Raw genomic sequence first — 20,000 nt, forward strand, 5'->3', positions numbered from 1 at the left:
TTAATAGTATAAACCTCATTTCGGTAGTAGTATTAAGCCACAACAATATAATGCCACATTTAAACAGCATTTAATAAAATGCATAAGCTAATTCATGCACTGCAATACTCTATATACAAACACAACAATGCAAATTTCTCTTCATAACAACTGAAGACACTTATTAGATATAAAATTCAGATTAAAAAACTCATGCTATTATTTTTAAATGCCATCACATGTACAAAGCTGATTTCACAAAGAAGCTGTGAGAAAGCAACAGCTTTAACAGGTTTTAAACCTGAAATTAATGTAATGGCATAAACAACAGTTTTCTAAACAATGAAGAAGAGAGGGTTACAAAAAATATCCCAAGGAACTATAGTAGACAATTCCTTTTGTAACAGAGGGAGTATTTTTGTAAGAGCTCATAGCTCATAGGTATGCCAAATACATACAATTACACAATGAAAAATGTGCAATTTTTCAATTATAAAAGTGTTTGAACACTGGCTTACAATATATTTTAAAGAACAGATGGATTATAGGAAAAAATTCCAGACCTTGAACTTAATTTCATGGATGATAAAAAAACAAATATGCTCTATAAATAACATACTTTTCTAAAGCATTGCCCCACCTCTAACTTGAAATCTATTAATTCCCCTTTTTAAAATCTACAGTGAAAAACAAACTCTTTAAATGGATCTGTACTTGCTTTAGCAGTAATAGATGTTTCTAGGAACAGATTTTTATGTGCAATGAGCCAATTACTGAGAGGTGCAGAGCACCTGCAATGGGAATTGAAGCTGCTCAGCGCTTCTCAGAATTCGGCTGTCTCTGAACACTACAGGAAGCTGATTTCACACCTTGTAGTTCCTGCAAGATAGTACATAACATATTTCATCTATATTTATATTTAAGCACATTTTGTCTTTGAAAAGAGAAAAAATTCAAACTTGTGAGTTCCATAACCCTTCAGTCTTAGAATATGGGCATTATTTTTTGAATTCACAGTTTAATTATTATTCTTTGAAATGGCTGCAATGCTGATCAACACCCCAATCCATTTCTTAACCTTAAAACATTTTATTGAAATAAAAAAGCATTTAAAGACATTAAGGTTGCCATTCTATTTGCAACAGAAAAGCAAGAATATTCAAACCTTATGATTGTCATGACACCAAAGGAGGGCCAACTTATGCAAGAAATTCTCCCATTGATTTAAATGGGCATTTTACATGCAGAAGGCCTCAAAAATTGGGCTTGAAATGTTAAAAAGATGGGTGTTTAACAGAGTCAATATCTGAAACAAAGTCTACATATGTTTATTAAACAGTATGGCAAAAAGGAACACATTCTTAGTATTCTTTACAGCAAAGACTTTACATCCAAGGCCCTGATCCTGCAAAAGCTTATGCATGTGAGGCGTTCCCCTTGACTTCAGATGGCAATGGGAGTTGAGCACATGGAGTGCTCAAAGATTTGGGCCCAGGATACGTACAAAATTATTCTAAGGGAGAATATTTTAACCACTTAAGTTACTGAAAGGTCTTTAGATCTTGTTAATTTTCCTTTCAGCTAACTTGGATTTACATAAAAAGTCTTGTGCAAAAATAATTACATTAACCTCAGAACAAAATGAATGTCAGAAATTCTTTGTGACAAAGTTCAGTGCCTCTCATGTCTTTATCAGTAATAATAGTTCACTTTTCTGAGCATTTAATTTCCATAACTGGATGTTACTTGCATAGCTAACTGAAGTTGTTTTATTTTTTACACTATTGAAGAAAACATTAAAAACTGAATCTCATATGGACAATTTTGTTCTCTTACCTATCTCTGACTGATCATTTTCTTCAGTCTGGTTTCCACTGATCTCTATTTTTATAGAAATAGAGCATGTGAGGGGACTGTTTCAGCACACTCCGCTCAGCCCTTCTGCGATAGAAACAAGGAATACAGTGTAGAGGAGTGTAGTCTAATTCTGGGGCTTACTCTAATTTAAATTTCCATATAATTGGATAATTTAGCATACTGATTATTAAAAAGATGGACATTTTACACCCCAAAGATGGGAGGCATTGTCAATGCAGAGGAGGATCGGAATATTGTACAGGAAGATACGGATGACCTGGAGGACTGGAGTGACAGAAATGGGATGAAATTCAATAATACAAAATGCAATGTCATGTACCTAGGGATGACTAATGATAAGAATTTCTGCAACAAGCTAAGAGCTCAACAGTTGTAAGCAACAGAGGAAGTGTGACACATGAGTGTGTGGGCTGATCACAGGATGACTATGAGCCACCAATGTGATATTGCTGTGCAAAAGGCAAATGCAATCCTAGGATGTATCAGGCGAAGCATTTCCAGTAGAAATAGAGACGTATTTATGCTATTGTACAAGGCACTGGTAAGGCCTCCTTTGGAATACTGTGTACAATTCTGGTCACCCGGGTTAAAAAATGATTAATTATAATTTCAAACTGATACAGAGAAGAGCTACTAGGATGATCAGAGGAATGGAGGGCCCCTCTTATGGGAAAAGATTGGAAAAGCATGGCCTGTTTAGTCTGGCAAAAATAATGTTGAGAGGGGATATGATTACTTCCCATAAATACATTAAGGCAGTTAATACTGGCAGGGGGGCGGGCGGTGAAGACCTATTTAAGCTCATGAACAATGTTGGCACTAGAAAAAATGGACATAAACTGGCCCTGAACAAATTCGGGCTAGAAATTAGAAGAAAGTTTCTAACCATCAGTGGGGTGAGGCTCTGGAACATCCTTCCAATATGAGTTGTGGGGGCAAACAACTTAATTTGTTTTAAGAGAGAACTGGACAAATTGTTGAGTGCAGCTTCAGGGTTGCTTCTGACGGTAGGGGGCAGGCCTCAGTAGCCCTGGAGCTCATTTCCAGTTTATGTCTCATGTTCCTAAAATCTCATGCTTCAGGATTTCAGCTACCCACCTGTAGAGACCAGGAGAGGATTTCCTCCCACAATGTATTCTGGATGGCTTTTTTAATGTCTTTCCTCTGAAGCATCTGGGATGGCCATGGCTGGAGATGGGACATTGGGCAGGGTGGGTCAGGGCTCTGAGGAGGCACTGATCATCTCTGTCTCAGGTGCTCGGGGTCTAATTGATTGCCATATGTGGGATCAGGAAGGAATTTCCCCCCAGGACAGACTGGCAGTGACCTCTGGGTTCCTTTGCCTCCTTCTGTGGCATGCAGATGCACATCGCTTGCCAGGATTATCTGGGTATATCTCACTAAATCATTTCCCTGCCACTGCAGGGGCCTCAGGCACTTGTGCACCTTACTCCCTACTACTCTTTGCCTATGGTACATGATAGTTTAGTTTTCTGTGGGCTGTAATACTTTGGTCTAATTTCAGTTGTTGGATTTAGTGTGCGGGTGCTGGGGTGATGTTGTTGGCCTGTGATATACAGGAGGTCAGACTAGATGATCTGGTGATCCCTTCTGGTCTTAAACCGTATGACATGACTGTTATGGTCTTGTTGAAGATTTTAGAAATGACATTGCATTCTGCCTTTTACTTTATTCTATGGGGTATAGTTCAAAGATATATGGCAGCCTTTCTTCTAATTAGCCACTAATGGAGACTTAAAGAAATCACTTTAAAACTTTACAAATAGACCTCTCTCAGAGGGCTAGAAAAAGCCCCTCTGTGTCTATCAAGAATATAGAGGAATATTTACTATTTTTATTTTATGTTTTCCCTTGGGAATTGTAGATTCTACTAACTCTCAATTGGATGGCTCCTACCAGCCATCAGAAAAGGCTGAGAAAATAATGTGAAAACCTCAAATGACAGATTTTTTTAAAAAGCACTGAGGACAAAGTGTCAAATTCAGCCTTGGTTTAGAAACAGGTAGAACTCTACTGAAGTTAAGGGAGATGATCCTGCTTATGGCAGGGCCAAGTCTGGACCAAGAAATTAAAATTAGGAAGGCCCTGATTAGCAACCCAATCATAAACTTTCTTTTAACATATAAAAATGTATGAATACATGGCTACATATATGTACATATACATACACGCTTTATATACACTGTACATAATATATTACACAGAGCTAGACATGAATACATTCAAACACACATACATACAGCTATGTACATATGCATTAGCTACACAAATGAGCTCTATTACTAAACATGCAGAAATATACAATGGTAGAAGGCACAAAGAAATATTTAAAAAAACTATATTAAAAAAAAATGGGGGAGGAAAAGCATGAATTTAAAGATCACAGTAATCATTTTCAAAGCCCTCACATAACCCAAATAGTAAGTTAGATATTGGGAAATATGGAACACTGTGATGTATTGACATGGATATTTTCTATGATAAATATAGTACAGATTTCACAATAAATAGAGAGCCCTACAATAAGGAAATCATAGGCAATAGTGCTTTCCAATTCCAATATATTTGACTTTTTAAAAATTTTGTATGTGTATTCCATTTTAACTTCCATCTTCATTAAGGCAAACATTTTAAATGTTTACAAAACAATTTCACATTTAATACTGATAACCATTAAGGTGGGTTTATATCACACAGGCTAAAAAGGGGATTAGGGCATCCTTAGTAAAAAAAAATAAAAATAAATGTAGCCTTATTTCTAAGGGGCTTGACAGTCCTATAAAAGACACCTTTCAATTGACACAGCAATTTCAGAATTAAAGGGGGAGCGTCAAACACATTTTTTAACTAGTTTTTGATTTTTCACTCCTCGATCTTTATAAGGCCCTCTTGCAAATTTGAAAGTAACATTTCTATTATTACTCAGTTTATCTTTCTGTATCTGGTAACTCTGACCTTCTCCCTCCCCCGTTTTGTATGAAGTAGAAGCCAACATAGCTTCTTTTCCTGGCTCTATCTGTGTACAAAGATGTACTGCGACCGCAGATGTTCTCTGCTACTATCATAGTAAGTCTATGCTTACACAGGGAGCCAACCAGGATAGCTGCAGTGCTGATGCTATCAGGTGGGTCTGGTGCACTCCTAGAACTAAATTCGGAGATGTACCTGAGGCTACTTGTTGCTTTTCTTCTCAACTCTCTGCTTTTTCAGGGGTAAGAGAGGAGGAAGGAAAAACAAACCCACACTTTTTAAAATTTTCCAGACAAGGATTGAAAGAGAAAAATGTCAAATCAAATTAAGGAAAATAAAACAAAATTAAAAAGAAAATCCTTTACCTATAGGGAGATTTGAACCTGCAAATACTTGCTGATAAACCTGCATTTTAAGCCTTGGGGCAGTATTGTTATGGCATGTATTTAGCTGTCTCCCTGTGTATGGGCAGACATCCCACAATACCAGCAGTGAGCAGCTGAGGCCATGATTGGAACTATGATATCTGTTAATTTCTTGTTTATGTCAATGGTGCCTTAAATGTAAGTGAGAATAGCAGTGATGTCAGCACAGTTCTGAGAATCTAGCGTGTTAAAAGGTTTGCTTGAAGCGTGTGTGTACACATAACAATGCTAACTCCTGAATTGTCTGATATGGATTGGGTGCCCCATCCCTTTTGCTACTGCAGAAGGGCTTTTCTGATCTCCACTTGCTATAGGTGACTCTTTAGACAGACAGGCCTCCCTCTTCCTGGCTGAAATCCATTCACAGGGGCATTGTCAGTCAGTTCTTTAAGCTAGGTAATGCTTTTAAAATTCTTCCCTGATTAAAAATGTCAGTAGGTCAGGGAAAGATCCTAATTACCACTCCTTCCCATATAGAGGTTGAGGTGGGAGAATATTCTGAAAATGTTCAGTGTATCCTAACATCATTTCAACAACCCCATTCGATACACCTGACAATGAAAAGGGTGCAGTTTTCAGCATACACAACCTCTACCAAAGAAAAAACATCTCATAATAAGGACATGCTAGGGATTGGTTAGCCCCTTGTGCAGCTTAGGACCCTTATGGGTTTTGCAACACTGGGAAATCATCAGAGCAAAGGGGTGCTCTGGCCAAGCCTCCTCCTACCCCAATATACCCCAGAATATATACAGTGCCAAAGGCTTCTATGGGGGGCAGAGCAAACCCAGCTCGATTCCTGGCGCAGAATCCGCATTGAGCCAATGCTATTCATTAGCGGACTTTATGCCTGCCCTACAGTCCATTTGTGTCAGGAATTACAGTGCAAGGGGGCTGTAGGTCAATGATGAGTCTTGCCAAAAATGTGACTACACAGCCAGCCAAAACTTCCATTGGCCAGCAGTCAGTTTTCTGCTGCATGGGGCCTTTATAATCTAAACATTGTCTACATTCTAACAGTTTTAAGATGAGTGAAAATCTCGGTCTGTGTCCCCCATCTAAAGATTTGGACTCTGATTCTCCTTTCCCTTGCACCAGTTTTACATCAGAGTAACACCATTGGCTTCCAAGGGTGATTTCTAATTTACAAATAGTGGAAGTGAAAGGAAAATAATCTAATCTTAATCCTGTTTGCAGTTTGACAAGTCAGTGTGAGTAAGGAGAATTACTTTTATTTAGATTTTTAAAATATGCCTGTTTGTTTTAGGTGCATATACAGTAAAAACAATTACAAATCTTATAAAAATAGCCCAAATGTTGCGTACCCAAATTAACCCTTCATAACTGTCAATAACCATTCCTTCATACTCACATACGAACTCCAAACTCACATCTTTCTTGAAAGAATGGGAAAACAGGCCTCACATCATACCCTGATAGTCAACAGACTTGGGAGTTATCAACACTTATTGCATTCCAAACAATTTCAGCCAACACAGAATTTCAGTTTTTGTATGAACTAAATCTTACTGCTATATACGGATGGTTAAGCTTGATTCACCATGACACTTCTATTGAGTTAAATACTCTTTTAAAAGCAGCACAATGAGATTTCAGCAGGTTTTGAAGAAGGGTTAATTCTGAGGCACTAGCAGGAACTTTACTTGGATGCAAGGTTTTCTAGAATTACTATCAGGCTATGGTACTTTGGCTCCTCATTTTGTCAGATCAAATCTGGCCACACAATTAGGTTTGTAAAAGTAAGTTTTTACCAAGTTTAAGACCAACACAAATATTTCCAATAATTCTGTTGTTGTTATTTCAAAAGAAAAACAAACAAAAATATTCCCAATCTATATTTACAATACAAAAGTGCAGTCTTGTGCTCAGAGAGGAGAAACTAACTAGAAACCAAAGTGAACCAGGCTAATCTATTCTCATTGTCCAATCCTTAAGAAATAGAGAGGGTACACAAACAAGCCAATAAATGGCAGAAAATAATTTACACCTGCAATACGCTTTCAGTTTTAAGAATCACATGCATTATTAGTAACATAGGCAAGGAAATTACTATTTGGACATATGGGATCAGGTCGTATGTGGCAGCCTAACTGTGAAGAGTGTTGGTCAGTGGTGTGCAAAGATGACGGAAAGCTCACCTTTGCACTCTTATGATCTTGGGAGCTGCTGTGTGCAGGCCATTCCCCCTGTGCTATGTTGAAACAGCACGTGAGTTGCAATGGCCACAAGGAACTGAAAAGACAGCCAATGATTAGCATAACGCAGGAGCAACTTGGTCATGCTCCATTTTCCCCAGCTATGCCTTTTTCCCTTGCTATCCCAGCCACAGGCGGCTGGAATGGCACAAGAACCCCTAAATCAGCTCCATCCCTCTGGCAGATCAGCCTTATATTAGGATGGTCCTTCTGGAGCCAGTTAAGATGGCTCCACAGCTAGATGACCTCAGTGGTTTGGTGCAAAAAAGCCATACCACAATGGAGATTAGCCCATAATTTTAAATAGGACAATAATATTTTAAGTGCCTCTTTTACAGCATCTCTCTCTTTCCAGCATACCAATTCATTGGCTCAGTGTTAATGGTAGCTCTTGAGCAGCATGTGAAAAAGAAGCATGAAGCTTATTATCCACACCTATCCTATTATCTATAACTTGTATTCAAATAGCTGAGACCCTGAATATTTCCTAAACTGTGGGATCCACCATCTGCTGTCCAAATTTCTACCATCTAAACTGATTGTGTTAAAATCAAAACAACATATGATTATAGAAAACATTCTTTTTTATTAATGACATGGGGGCTACGTTAGCTCGGCTCTGACAAACCATGTCAATGATGCTACAAGAACAGAGTCTTCAAAGTTTAAAGGTGGTAATTTGAGGGTTTTAAAATAAAAGTGTAATTATGGAACTGCTTCACTCTATCCATTAAGTACATTTACACTTTAAAAAAATAAATCCTAAGTATGGGCTCGATTGCAATACCCATACTCACACCCAGTAGCATTTTACTCTACATACAGTCTTCCTGAAGTCCATGAAACTACTTGCAGAATAAGGGACAAACAGTATAGTCCTATGTTTGTAGGATGCATTCTATATATGTTAACAGAGCTGTGGAAAATTCATCATTTTTGATTTATGAAATTTTATGCATAAATGTTAGCAGTTTCATGTGATTTTACTCCACAGCTTAGTTTTATGTGGGTTTCCTTTTTCAAAATGGCTATTTTCACAATGAAAAAACAAACAAACAATTTTTGCACATTTTCAACAGAGAAGCCATTTTTAGTCAAGCCTCGGCTCATTTTTACCAGCAAATGAGACCCTTTACTTGAGAAATGTACATGTCCAACAACATTTTTCATGAAAACGGTCTCAAGTTTATAATAAAATTTGGAAAAATGTTGATTTCTGGTGGTTTACTATACTTTTTGTTTATGAATATTTCACACTCCTCTAAAATGCTTATTTGACTGTTTTAATTATTTTCACTATACAAGTCATTAAATATCACCTGCTAATCTTTTGCCATTAGCTCCCCCCCCAAAAAAACCGTTCAATGTGCACTCTATATTTTTAAATAAACAAGCAAAACAGTAAACCTTTAACATTCACTTTTGCACAAAAATGGCCATAACTTTTCTTTGAAATTCTGTTTCCAAGGCAAGTACCTTGTATATTAAAATTCAGGCCACAACTAATTTCTAAGGCCAAGTAGTAAACCATTAAAACAGGGGTTTTATATCAGAAGTGCTGACACAACCCTAGGCTAAGGCTAAGGTCTGCATTCCAGTTGGCCTAAGGACGTTCAAAATATAGGGCCTCTTGTCACTTTTAAAGAAATGACAAACTTAATTTACGATAATAAAAGCCTAGGAAGAAGATGTTGCAGTATTGCAGATGTCTGCCTTTACATTGTACTCTGTCTATACCACTGTTCTTGAGAACCAAGATTTCTGAACTTTATAAAGATGGAGATTCTATTTGAGTTTAATGTACTTAGGAGCTAAAATTACATAGCCTTAGTTATCAGAATGAGTGTTACAAATGAGAGCCTTACAATAAGGGTGAATTGTACCAAGACAGGACTTACTAAAACATTAGCAAGGAGTTGCTCAAAATCCTTGGCTATAGTTCAGACCCCTTAGAGACAAAAAACTATCCTGTTGGAATGTTTCTAAATCAATACCAACACCAGAAACAAAAAAGTGCTGAATTCATTATTTATATTTTTATCACACACAAGTAGAAAATGACACTGCCATGTAAATTCATTAAAGTAATTAATGAATGTATGTAAAAAGCAAGAATCAGCTTAATGCAGCTATAACTCTTCTGACAAAATCCTTTTTTATGAATTTTGATTGTTTAAAATATTCAGTGTTAATATTAATAAATTATACTAAAATAAATGCAATATTATCAAGAACAGGTGAATCCTATAAAACAACTTGATAGGTTACAACCCAAGATAAAAACAAAGATTGTTAGTATTCTAACTCCAAACAATCATCATTAACTGTAACTGCACATGAATGAATATAAAAAACCCAGCTGACACTCCAATTTAGAACTGGGTCAGAACAGGGTAGGGAGCACTGCAAAGACAGGATGCTCAGTCCTGGGAAAGGAAGAGAATCTCATATTCTGCACTTATCCCTTAGCTGACAGCAGCATTATGGGCTCTAACGAAGTCACAATCATCCCCTTTGAATCCTAGGATGGTGAGGGTCATTTAGGGCTGCAGACAGAAGGAATGAATTTGGAAATATAAAAAGTATACACAGAGCCTAGGAGTGCATGACTTTATCTGAAAGGATTGCATCCCTGCCAGTTAATGACTGCTTTCCCCCATGATTGATTTCCCCCACAACCAAAAGTCATCCTGTTGGAATAACATCTATCATAACTGTGTAAACATCTATGCCAGGCGGGAATTGAAACTTTCAGGAATCTGAAAGTTTCATTATTACTATGGCAAGAAATTGGTATTCTGCCTTCCAATTTGGGCAATTTTTGTAGCATTTATTAATGCTGCTAATTATACTATAGTTATTATGATTATGTCAAATAAACCTCATTTTCACTAATTTAGCAGAGTTTAGTGCTAATAGTGTAGAAATTTGGTTTAAATTTCCACTTTACCATTAAATGCATAACATTATTAATAGCAATTTTTTGTAGTATAAATGATTGTCTCCTATAGCCTTCACAGAAATTACTAGCATTTTGACCAAAAACATATGCAATTTTCCATTTGCCCTGCTCATAAGTAAAATGTTGATGACATTATCGCTTTGACAAGAAGTGCTTAGAAAGTGCTATCATCATTATACCCTGGTAATTATTAGATATTAATTCCAAGGAAAAATTTAAATATATACATACTGTTCTTCTTTTAGTAATTTTTAATACTAATCTCTGACATTATAAAACTCTATTTTTGCCCATTGATAATTTCTAAATACAAAGCATGTTAAAAGTATGTTCAGTAATCTACAGCCTTTTGAATGAAAGGCATCAAAACACTCCTTGTGGCAGAAAAGGGTCCTAGTTGGAGGTGTTTTAATAGCTTTTTATACTTTGTCACTGGAAATAAATAGTCAAGAAGCAGTCTGGTAGGAAACAGGTAACATGTTGGAAATATTTGTACATACCAAAAAGTCATTTTTTTCAACTTATTTCTCTTAATTGTGTAGTTACTTGTTTAACTAAAATTACTTTGATCCATCAAGATGCATTGTTCCGACTATGCAGATGTGCCAGTTATTTGACCATTATACTCTGCTGTTTCCATTTTGAGGATGTATGGGATTATGCTGTCAATCGGAACATTTCCTATGAGGCCAGTAAAAAAAAGTTCCTCTGTAATACTAGAGCTCATCAGTCTAAGTGCTGGCAGGCGAACAAGAATCCGGGCTAACCTGGAAAAGAAGTTCAGGAGATTATGAAAAGGTATAATGCAAATAAATCTAAACTACTGTGCTGCTAAAGAGCTGGGCCTGCTTTTATTATTAAAGAAACTCATGGGTGAGAAGAAAGGCAATTTATGTTAATTTAGCTTTTCTGAAAAGAATGTCTATGCTTATTCTTCCACTTTGCAAATTAAATGAAAAATGCACAGTTCTTTAAGTCTACTGCCTTTGAAATTCCCAGTGTTTTATAGCTAAGGACAATGTCTCATACTGAGTAATGAGGACACTTTCACATTTTTAAGAGCAAAATGCTTAATTAGTTTAAATAATCTATACCGCATCACTCTCAGTTGCCTAGCAACTTGTTAATGAAAAACCAGATAGCAAGAGAGGCATGAGTATGTATAAAAAAGGAAGCAGAAATATCTGAAAAGAAAGGGGAATTTTGAAGGGTCTGTTGCTCCCTCTTATGCTAGTCCCAAACCCATGTTTTGTTAATGTGTACAGACAGTGACTAAAATATACAGAAGCTAACCTTATACCACCACTGACATTTTAAAAGCAGTTTTACTTTACAGTAATTCTGTAGCATATCTACCCTGTTTAAATAGCAGGATCACATGACAAAAAAAATCAAAATAAATTAAGTTTCTTGATGAAATTATTTAAAGTATATAACACCAGAGCCCTCTAGTAATAAAACAAGAGACCTATTGATGGTTCATGGCTAGCTGTGGAAAACATTCTGTGTAGAACCAATTCTGCTAACACAGATACATTTGTAAAGGGATTGAAGTCTGGCATCCCTTTTTGTAGCCATAAATTTGAATACTCTCCTCTACCTGATTTATGCCTGCAGTCAATTATTTAGAAGTGCAAGTATTCTGAATTCACCCACAAGTGAACAGGAGGGTGCCAACTGCCCTCACAAAAATGGAGGCCAGTCTTTGGGAAATTCGGCCCTTTATGAATTTCCCTTCCCTCATTCTTTATTAAGAAGTATCACTGCATGGGAGAAGATTTTTATTTTTCAGTGGCGCAATTCACTTCACAGGGATAAAGCCAAACTAATTAGGAAACAAACAAAATGCTGTGCAACTAACATTTCAGACAAATGTCCCTGGAAATTAAAAAATGGAGGAAAAAACCAAAAACATAGGTAGGTACAATTTCTTCTAATTACAAGCTTAAGGGGCTTAGTTAGTATTCCCCATATAAATCTTGGTTTTCATGTTGGTAGTTTGCAGATGCATGAAATTTCCCATACATAATCTGTTAAACTTTAAAAGGACAGGAATTGGTTCAGCCCTTTTATGGTCTCAGACTATTTGGCTCTTCTAACTTAAAAATAATAACCTACTCCAACACTCCCTCCCACATACCTACACCAGTCTCTATAAAATTAAAAAAATTGCAGACAGTCAATCCTGCTCCTTGCCCTGTTTAAACTAAACCTGTCTGCTTTTATAATGGGCCTCAATCTTTTATCTGAGTCCCCACAAAACTAAATTTAACAACATTCTTATGTCTTTATGCTGCAACCATTGCTCACGGAATTATTCAGGGTATCAAAAATAAATACCTATAAGTATCTTCCGGATAGGTTTTTTGGACATAGTCTTGCAACTCCATCTGTGCCTTCTCTTGGAATTTTTCTATTTGGCTTGAACTTGTCAGACCAGGGTGATCTAAAGAAAGAAAACATTTCCAAATGTCTATGGTTTCACCATAAAATAAGACATGAGTACTTACAAAGAATCTTCCACTTAATTTCATTTAACTCTTCCTCTTGGGTACCATGTTGATATGATAGTTGCAGTAAGTACCTCATTAAATCTCAATAAATCATTCTGAGATTATGTACATTATTTTCAAAGACACTGGTATATATGTTATTAAATGAATTATTTGCAAATTAATGTATTAGACACAATGCATAATATTATCATTTATATACACATGCTTAACTAATATGATTTTTTTATGAGTTGTGTGTAATATGAACAGACATTGCTCATTAATATATAGGTTGATGTTGTAATTGTACTTTCTGCTCACTGTTGGTCCTGTAATATGTGTATTTGGCTAAAATTTCATTCCTGGCTTTAGAATTAGTGCATTCATTTTTCCTTCTGCAGCTGGCTGTGCCCACAGAACTGGAAGCACATAAATTCTGAGTGCACACCTGCTATCAATGGGTCCAATCAGGCTACAGAGTGGACAGCTTTTGAGGGCATAATCATTTGTTTCTGCTCCTTCTCATTTCAAATGGGTTTCCCTCTGTTTGAACTCCCTAGGCAGAGTATCAGAGGGGTAGCCGTGTTAGTCTGGATCTTTAAAAGCAGCAAAGAATCCTGTGGCACCTCATAGACTAACAGACGTTTTGGAGCATGAGCTTTCGTGGGTGAATACCCACTTCTTCAGATGCATCACCCACGAAAGCTCATGCTCCAAAATGTCTGTTAGTCTATAAGGTGCCACAGGATTCTTTGCTACTCCCTAGGCAGAGTAATCAATTTCTTGCTTTCAAGATTTTGACTTCCAAACCTCCACCGGTTTGTGTTGTCACTATTCCAGATGCTTTCAGCTCCTCACTGAGCAGTCAAATGATCAGAAGGGCAAAAAATGCCATACATGTGGCTATACAAAAACTTCTTCAGTGATAGGCTCATAGGGCCACAAGTGTCATGTTCCTTCTTGCTCTCTTAAAAAGGACTAGAGCAGGCCTATGCCTGGAGTCTTTCTCCTCCCTCATCAGCTAGAAGCATCTCTTACAGTGTGGCCTAGTGGAGAGAGACTGAACTAGGACTCAAGAGACCTAGGTTCTATTTCTGCTCTGCCAACAGCCTGTTGGGTGACCTTGGGCAAGTCACTTCACTTGCCTGTGGCGCAATTTCCACATCTGTAAAATGGGGATAATGAAACTTACCTCCTTGTAAAGAACTTTGAGATCTGCTCATGAAAAGCTCATAGATAAGAGCTAAGTATTACTATAACTACAGAAAAACCCAAGGCACAGTCTGTGAGAAAGTCCCCAAAGCAACAGGCCAAGACTATAAATTAATCTAATTAAAACAAGATTTATTAAGAGTACATAGAGAAAATATTAAAGCAAAAGAAAAGGCTTGTATGACATCCCTACTCTGAATACTTTGTAAAACTCAGTGAGGTAGTTAGAATTAGTTAGAGTGGAAATAAAAGTAAACACCCTACATTTCTAAGAAAGAGCTTCCTTCTCACTCAGCCTGTCAGCACTTCTTATCTACCATTTCAATGTCCCAGGAACGTTTAACTTCTCTTTCCCTGCCTGATCATAACTTTGTACTTTGATATGCCTATGGATACCCGACAAAGGTGTCCTCTCTGAGGAAATCCTCAGATCTCATAAACAATGTCCATTATATATTTTTTAATTATCAGCTCTTATGCTCATTGTCCTTATTAATAAATTGGTGGGGTGAGGGATATTGTGTTTATTGGAGGATGTATCTAAACCATAGTAGACTTTCAACTCACATTATAGCCAGAGGATATATTTCCCCATACCATTCTTACCATTAATTATATTCCATATTAAACGAAATGTGACAAATTCCCAGTCATCTGTCACACATGCCTACTCCCAATCCTGACATGACCGATCCACAGAGGAGGGATTGGAAACTGATAGCACAGCTTTATGCAACTCAGGGATCCCCTTACACAAGATAATCCCCAGCTGCACTATTAGAGCAGCTTTCAGGCTTTGTGCTGTCAGAGTATCACAAAGCAGCTTGGTAAAGAGCTGGGGGACTGAGAATCTGGCCTTTAAATGTATGTAAGTATGTATAAAATATGTGGAATTTCTGGAGTCTTAAATCAATTACATTTGGTGCCCCAAAAGTTATTTTTTAAAAGGGGATATTGATGCTAAAGTCTTATGGTGCTGTGAGATTATTTTATGAACAACTCAGTAGAACAGTCTCTTCGTCACTGGATATTTGGTTCTCTTTAAAATCTCCTGGTGCCAAAAGATTAATATTTTGTAAGTTCCGCATCTGAACTGCAGTTAGAAACACAGGAAGGTCATTATAATGTTGCCAAATGCCTTACCAGGGCTAAAGAGGACTATAGCTTTAAGGTATGCATATTCATATCCATCAATATCAAGCTTGGCCATGCTGTTACAGAACTCCTGAAGTTTCCAGATGTGTTCCATGACTTGCTTTATTCTGTCTCCGGAAAGCTTATCTACAAACAGACATTACACACTCTCTTAAGAGAGTTCAAATACATTTGAAAAATTAATGAAACCAACACCCATCCCCTTTATAGGAATAGATCAAATGAAATTTTAAACCTTCTGAATTGTACGATAAACTTTTTTTAACCATATAAAAATATATTGTGCATGAATTAATACTCATGGAAGTGAGGACTGAGGACTAATGAATTGGAGTCAGGCCCAGTACTGGCAAACATAAAGCAATATCTTTCCACAAAGATCTGCCAATATATCTAAACCCTAACCAGCAACACTCATGTTATTCCAGTGATAGGCCTCTCCTAAGCAGAATGTGCTGAATGGTGCTTTAAATTAAACTGGGGCTCTGAGGAGGTGGACAAAAGTGAGAGATTAGGTGCAGACTATTGAATTACCTTATTGTAACTTGTGACCCAATCGGGAGTCAGTCTGGCTGTCCAGAAGTGAAAGGCTAATGCAATATGACCGTGCCACCTTTTTCGATATCTATTCCTTTAGAAATAAACTGTTTGTTCACTGTAGTATGTACCCTTTCCCCCTCTTGTGGAGTACAATTAACTCTGTAACACAGGTTGATCCCTCAGCCTTTCATATTACCATGTCCTTTGTGTTGGCTTCATCTCCTTTCTGTTTAAAAATGTTTAAAAGTGCTACACCAATTATGAATTTTCTAAAGTTCCATAGTTTTAGTTGAGCCCTAAGAGGAGATATATGAGGGGCACTTTGTTTCAGAAAGCGTTAGCTAAAAAGGGAAGAAAAGACTCCTACTTTGATAAGAAAATGAGAAACACTTTTCCTTTTCCTCCTCCCCTGGCTGCATATTTGAAGACCAGTCAAAGAAATATGACAGATAGAAACATAAGATTATATTAAGACAGCTATCTGGACACGATTTCCATTAATTAACGTCATCAAATTAAGTCAGATCAAGAAACCTACCACGTATCAAACTTTTCAGAAGAAAAAATACAAATTAAAATAACGTTACTCCATGTATGACTTCTAATACTTATATTTCATATAATTATAACTTAAGTATTATTACCATCATCTGTACTGCTAATGGCTGCATAGATTTGCTTAGTCCTGGATGTCCTAAAATGGATTTTTTATGTAATTTAGGATTACTGTATATATTTTATGCAACCACAATAAAAAAATTGAAAAGAAAAACCTAGACATTTTCACATAATGTCTTGAAAACGAGAATGAAAATATAATAAAATTTCTAAGATAGATAAACTTTGATTCTTGTATTGTGATTATTCAGGGTGATGCAGGTGCTATCACATTTTTATTTTTTAAATGTATAGGAAACAATAGTGGAAAAGTACACAGGGAAAACAGCTGGAATTCTAGACTTTCCCAGAATGGTTACAATACTCATAATCTTCCTAGATAAATTTCTAGTGTTTTGTCTTCACCATTTTAAAATAATAGTAAAAAACTTAACTTGATACCCTTATGTCAGAACCTTGAAATGACACAACATGACCTTATATAGAGCCAAATCCTCTTCTCAGTGCAAATCCCAAGTAACAAGGCTAGGTACTGAGGAGGTCTGGAAGGGTCAGGGCTGACAATGAAATTCTTTTCACTCAGGCTCTGGAATGATAATGCCACTTTATGGCTCCTGGAGCTGCTGTAACCTCCAACCCTTTGCAGGGCAGTAACCTAATCCTTCATCTTTAAGCCCCACTCCACTCTCAGATGCAGAGAAAACCTGAAGGGCACACTCTTCAGGGAATGCAGGGTATTCAAGCCCCCCTCCATTGCCTCTTCACATCATGCCCCTCTCCCTGTGCACTAAAGCAAGGGTTCTCAACCTTTTTCTTTCTGAGGCCCCCACAACATGATATAAAAACTTCATGGCCCACCTGTGCCACAACAACTGGTTTTCTGCATATAAAAGCCAGGGCCGGTGGTAGTGGGGTAGCAAGCAGGGCAATTGCCTGGGGCCCCATGGCACAGGGCCCTGGTAAAGCTAAGTTTTCTGCCCTGGGCCCCAGCAAGTCTAATGCTGGCCCTGCTTGGAGGACCCCCAGAAACTTGCTTGTGCCCTCCCAGGGGGCCCGGGACCCCTGCTTGAGAACCACTGCAGTAGAGCTGCTGCAGTAGAGTTTGTAAGCTATGGCTGTCATTTTATTATTAAGAAATTAAATTGACAGAATTTAAAAATCATATGCAGATTCTGTGCTCAGCTTCCAAGAGGCACCCATGGAAGGCACAGCCCACAGAGAGGAGTGGCAAAGGTGGCTTTAATACAGTTTTTTACTGCCTAGATTCTGAACTGGCTGGTGGCAAGAATGGCTCCTGGAATATATTAGAACAGCCTCAGGAGCTGCTCTAATTTACAGCAGCTACTTCAGAGCTGCAACTGCAGTTGACCTCTGCAGCTCCTGTATCCTCCTCATGGATGTGAGGGAGGGAAGGGAAAAAAAAAATGTCCAGTGAACATAGTCACAGATCCTTTGGTTTTGCTTCTCCATCATCCCCTCAAAACCCCATGATGTGCTGGGATCTAATATAGAGTACACAGAATCCTGACCCCTTTGTGTGTTGCCCTCACATTAACAGTGGAATTAGATCAGTTCCATTGTATCTAAAGGCTATCCACACCATGGAAGAATCCTTCCAAGAAAAATTATGATTATTAATGAGGGTAAATCATTTGAGGTTTGCCTATCCTTAACTGTGACTATTTTTTACAGTCACCTGGAAATTTAAACTGTTTTCATGGTTTGGTATTTACTCAGTCTATGTAGATTTTAAAAATGTATTTATCTTTGTACCTTCATCCTGGTACTAATCCTTGCTAGTTTCATGACATATGTAGTATTCTGTAATTTTCTGGCTACATATACGTCTGGTTCTTCTACTTCTGTAAGTAAAGATAAATTGTATTTGCAGACTTCAGGCTGTCACTACTGATTTTTTTTTCTACAGACAAAATAATTTCCCGCATTTATAAAAAAAGAAAAAGTTACTCATATCAATCATATTAATTTGCATAATCCTCCCTGTAAAAAAAGCCAGTTGTACCAGATCATCCTCCATTCTAGAGATAAAAATTAGCAGGTTAACACCAATCAAAAAAGATACCTATCTTCTTAATGATGCAAGAGGCAGTTTGTTTTGAGCTTTTTTATATAACTTTGTGACACAGCCATTAATTAAATATTTATATTTTGGTAGTGTGATATACTTGCAGTAATTATTGTGCAGTGATGGTCAGCAACTATTTCAAAAGTGTAACTGTAAACAACTTGTGCTGTGTGTGTGTGAGAGAGAGAGAGAGAGAATGTTTTATCACCTCCAGCAAAGAAAAATACCCACATGAAATTCTAGGATGGGAGGAAAATTCTATGGTGTGCACTCTACAGTGCTTCCTTTGAATTCTTCTGTTGGGTGGGCAGGATTTCAGCCCATATCTTGAGAAATCTGCTGGACACAGAAGACTATCTATGCTAAAACCCTGTATTAGCACACTCCAGTGCCCTTCTAAGCTTCCTGGACTCCTGTTCTGCCTCTGCACTGCCAGGGACCCCGAATGGGGACTCTGTTTGGAACTCTCCATAAGAGCAGTTCACAGAAAAGTTAATGTTGCTTCGAGATGCATCAGCTTTTTTTGTAGACTTTCAGATGGATAAAAGGGAGGAAGGAGAGATACTGTGTGTGTCCCCTCTAGCCTGGGCCCCACCCCATGCATTGATCTCTAGAGCTATGTCTTTACTACCACGGTAAGTTGACCTACACTATGCAACTCCACCTACATGAATAACGCAGCTGGAGTCGACATATCTTAGGTCGAGTTATTGCGGGGTCTACACTGCAGGGGGTTGACAGGAGAAACTCTCCGGTCCGGCCGATCATCTGGGGTAGAGTACAGGGGTTGACTGGAGAGTGATCTGCTGTCGATTTGGCATGTCTTCACTAGACCCACTAAATCAACCGCCGGTGGATCGATCTCAGAGCTTGGATTCCAGCTGTAGTGTAGATGTAGCCTAGAACTATGGAGAGTTCTTTGTGAAGTCGGTAAGATTGACTCATACATCCTGTTGAGGAATACTGGAGGGTTCCTTCCTTCTGTGTTTGGATCTCAGGGGGAACAATACCTGTTCCTCCTTGGAATATACTTTGTGAAAAAAAAATGTACAGACACAAGTTTTTAACTCTTTACTGCTGAAAGTAGCACATGCCTGCCTAACATGCACCTAATACCTAGCATGACCTAACACGTACCTTCCTGTATGCTGTTCTGCAGGTGGTTGACGATAGCTGCTAGGATAGTAGATAGACTCATCACCTGGGCACACTGTGCTAGGCCTAAGGTAAATAGCTCATTCCAGCAGGCACGAACTAGGCTTGTGTTACAGTCCTGTCTATAAAGACACAAATCAAACAAACAATTCTAGCAAGTATTAAACTCATGTTGGTATTATCCTATAGGTCTGACGTGTAAAATTATGGTTATAAATTATAATGACAGTATATTCTAGTCACCGTAGTAACACGCAGATATTGACAAATAACAGAAATTAGTAAAAA

General features: G+C 37.6%; 1 protein-coding gene across 11 annotated transcripts in view; it reads right to left on the reverse strand.

Annotated features, from left to right (window-relative positions):
- Positions 1 to 20,000, reverse strand: part of NR2C2 (nuclear receptor subfamily 2 group C member 2) — a 67,301-nt gene that overhangs the window by 721 nt on the left and 46,580 nt on the right. For 7 of the 11 annotated variants that reach the window (XM_050958390.1, XM_050958388.1, XM_050958393.1 and 4 more), the window contains 4 exons: positions 19,695 to 19,834; positions 15,302 to 15,439; positions 12,792 to 12,897; positions 9,507 to 11,218 (listed from right to left, as the gene is read on the reverse strand). In XM_050958390.1, the coding sequence (XP_050814347.1) occupies positions 11,044 to 11,218; positions 12,792 to 12,897; positions 15,302 to 15,439; positions 19,695 to 19,834 (559 nt within the window). In that variant the 3' untranslated portion in view covers positions 9,507 to 11,043. Of the gene's footprint in view, positions 1 to 9,506; positions 11,219 to 12,791; positions 12,898 to 15,301; positions 15,440 to 16,856; positions 17,058 to 18,244; positions 18,334 to 19,694; positions 19,835 to 20,000 lie in introns of those variants that run through there. The other 4 variants (XR_007775075.1, XM_050958396.1, XM_050958398.1 and 1 more) reach the window with 4 other exon arrangements.

This window comes from Gopherus flavomarginatus, chromosome 6, assembly GCF_025201925.1.
Source record: "Gopherus flavomarginatus isolate rGopFla2 chromosome 6, rGopFla2.mat.asm, whole genome shotgun sequence".
NCBI lineage: Eukaryota > Metazoa > Chordata > Testudines > Testudinidae > Gopherus > Gopherus flavomarginatus.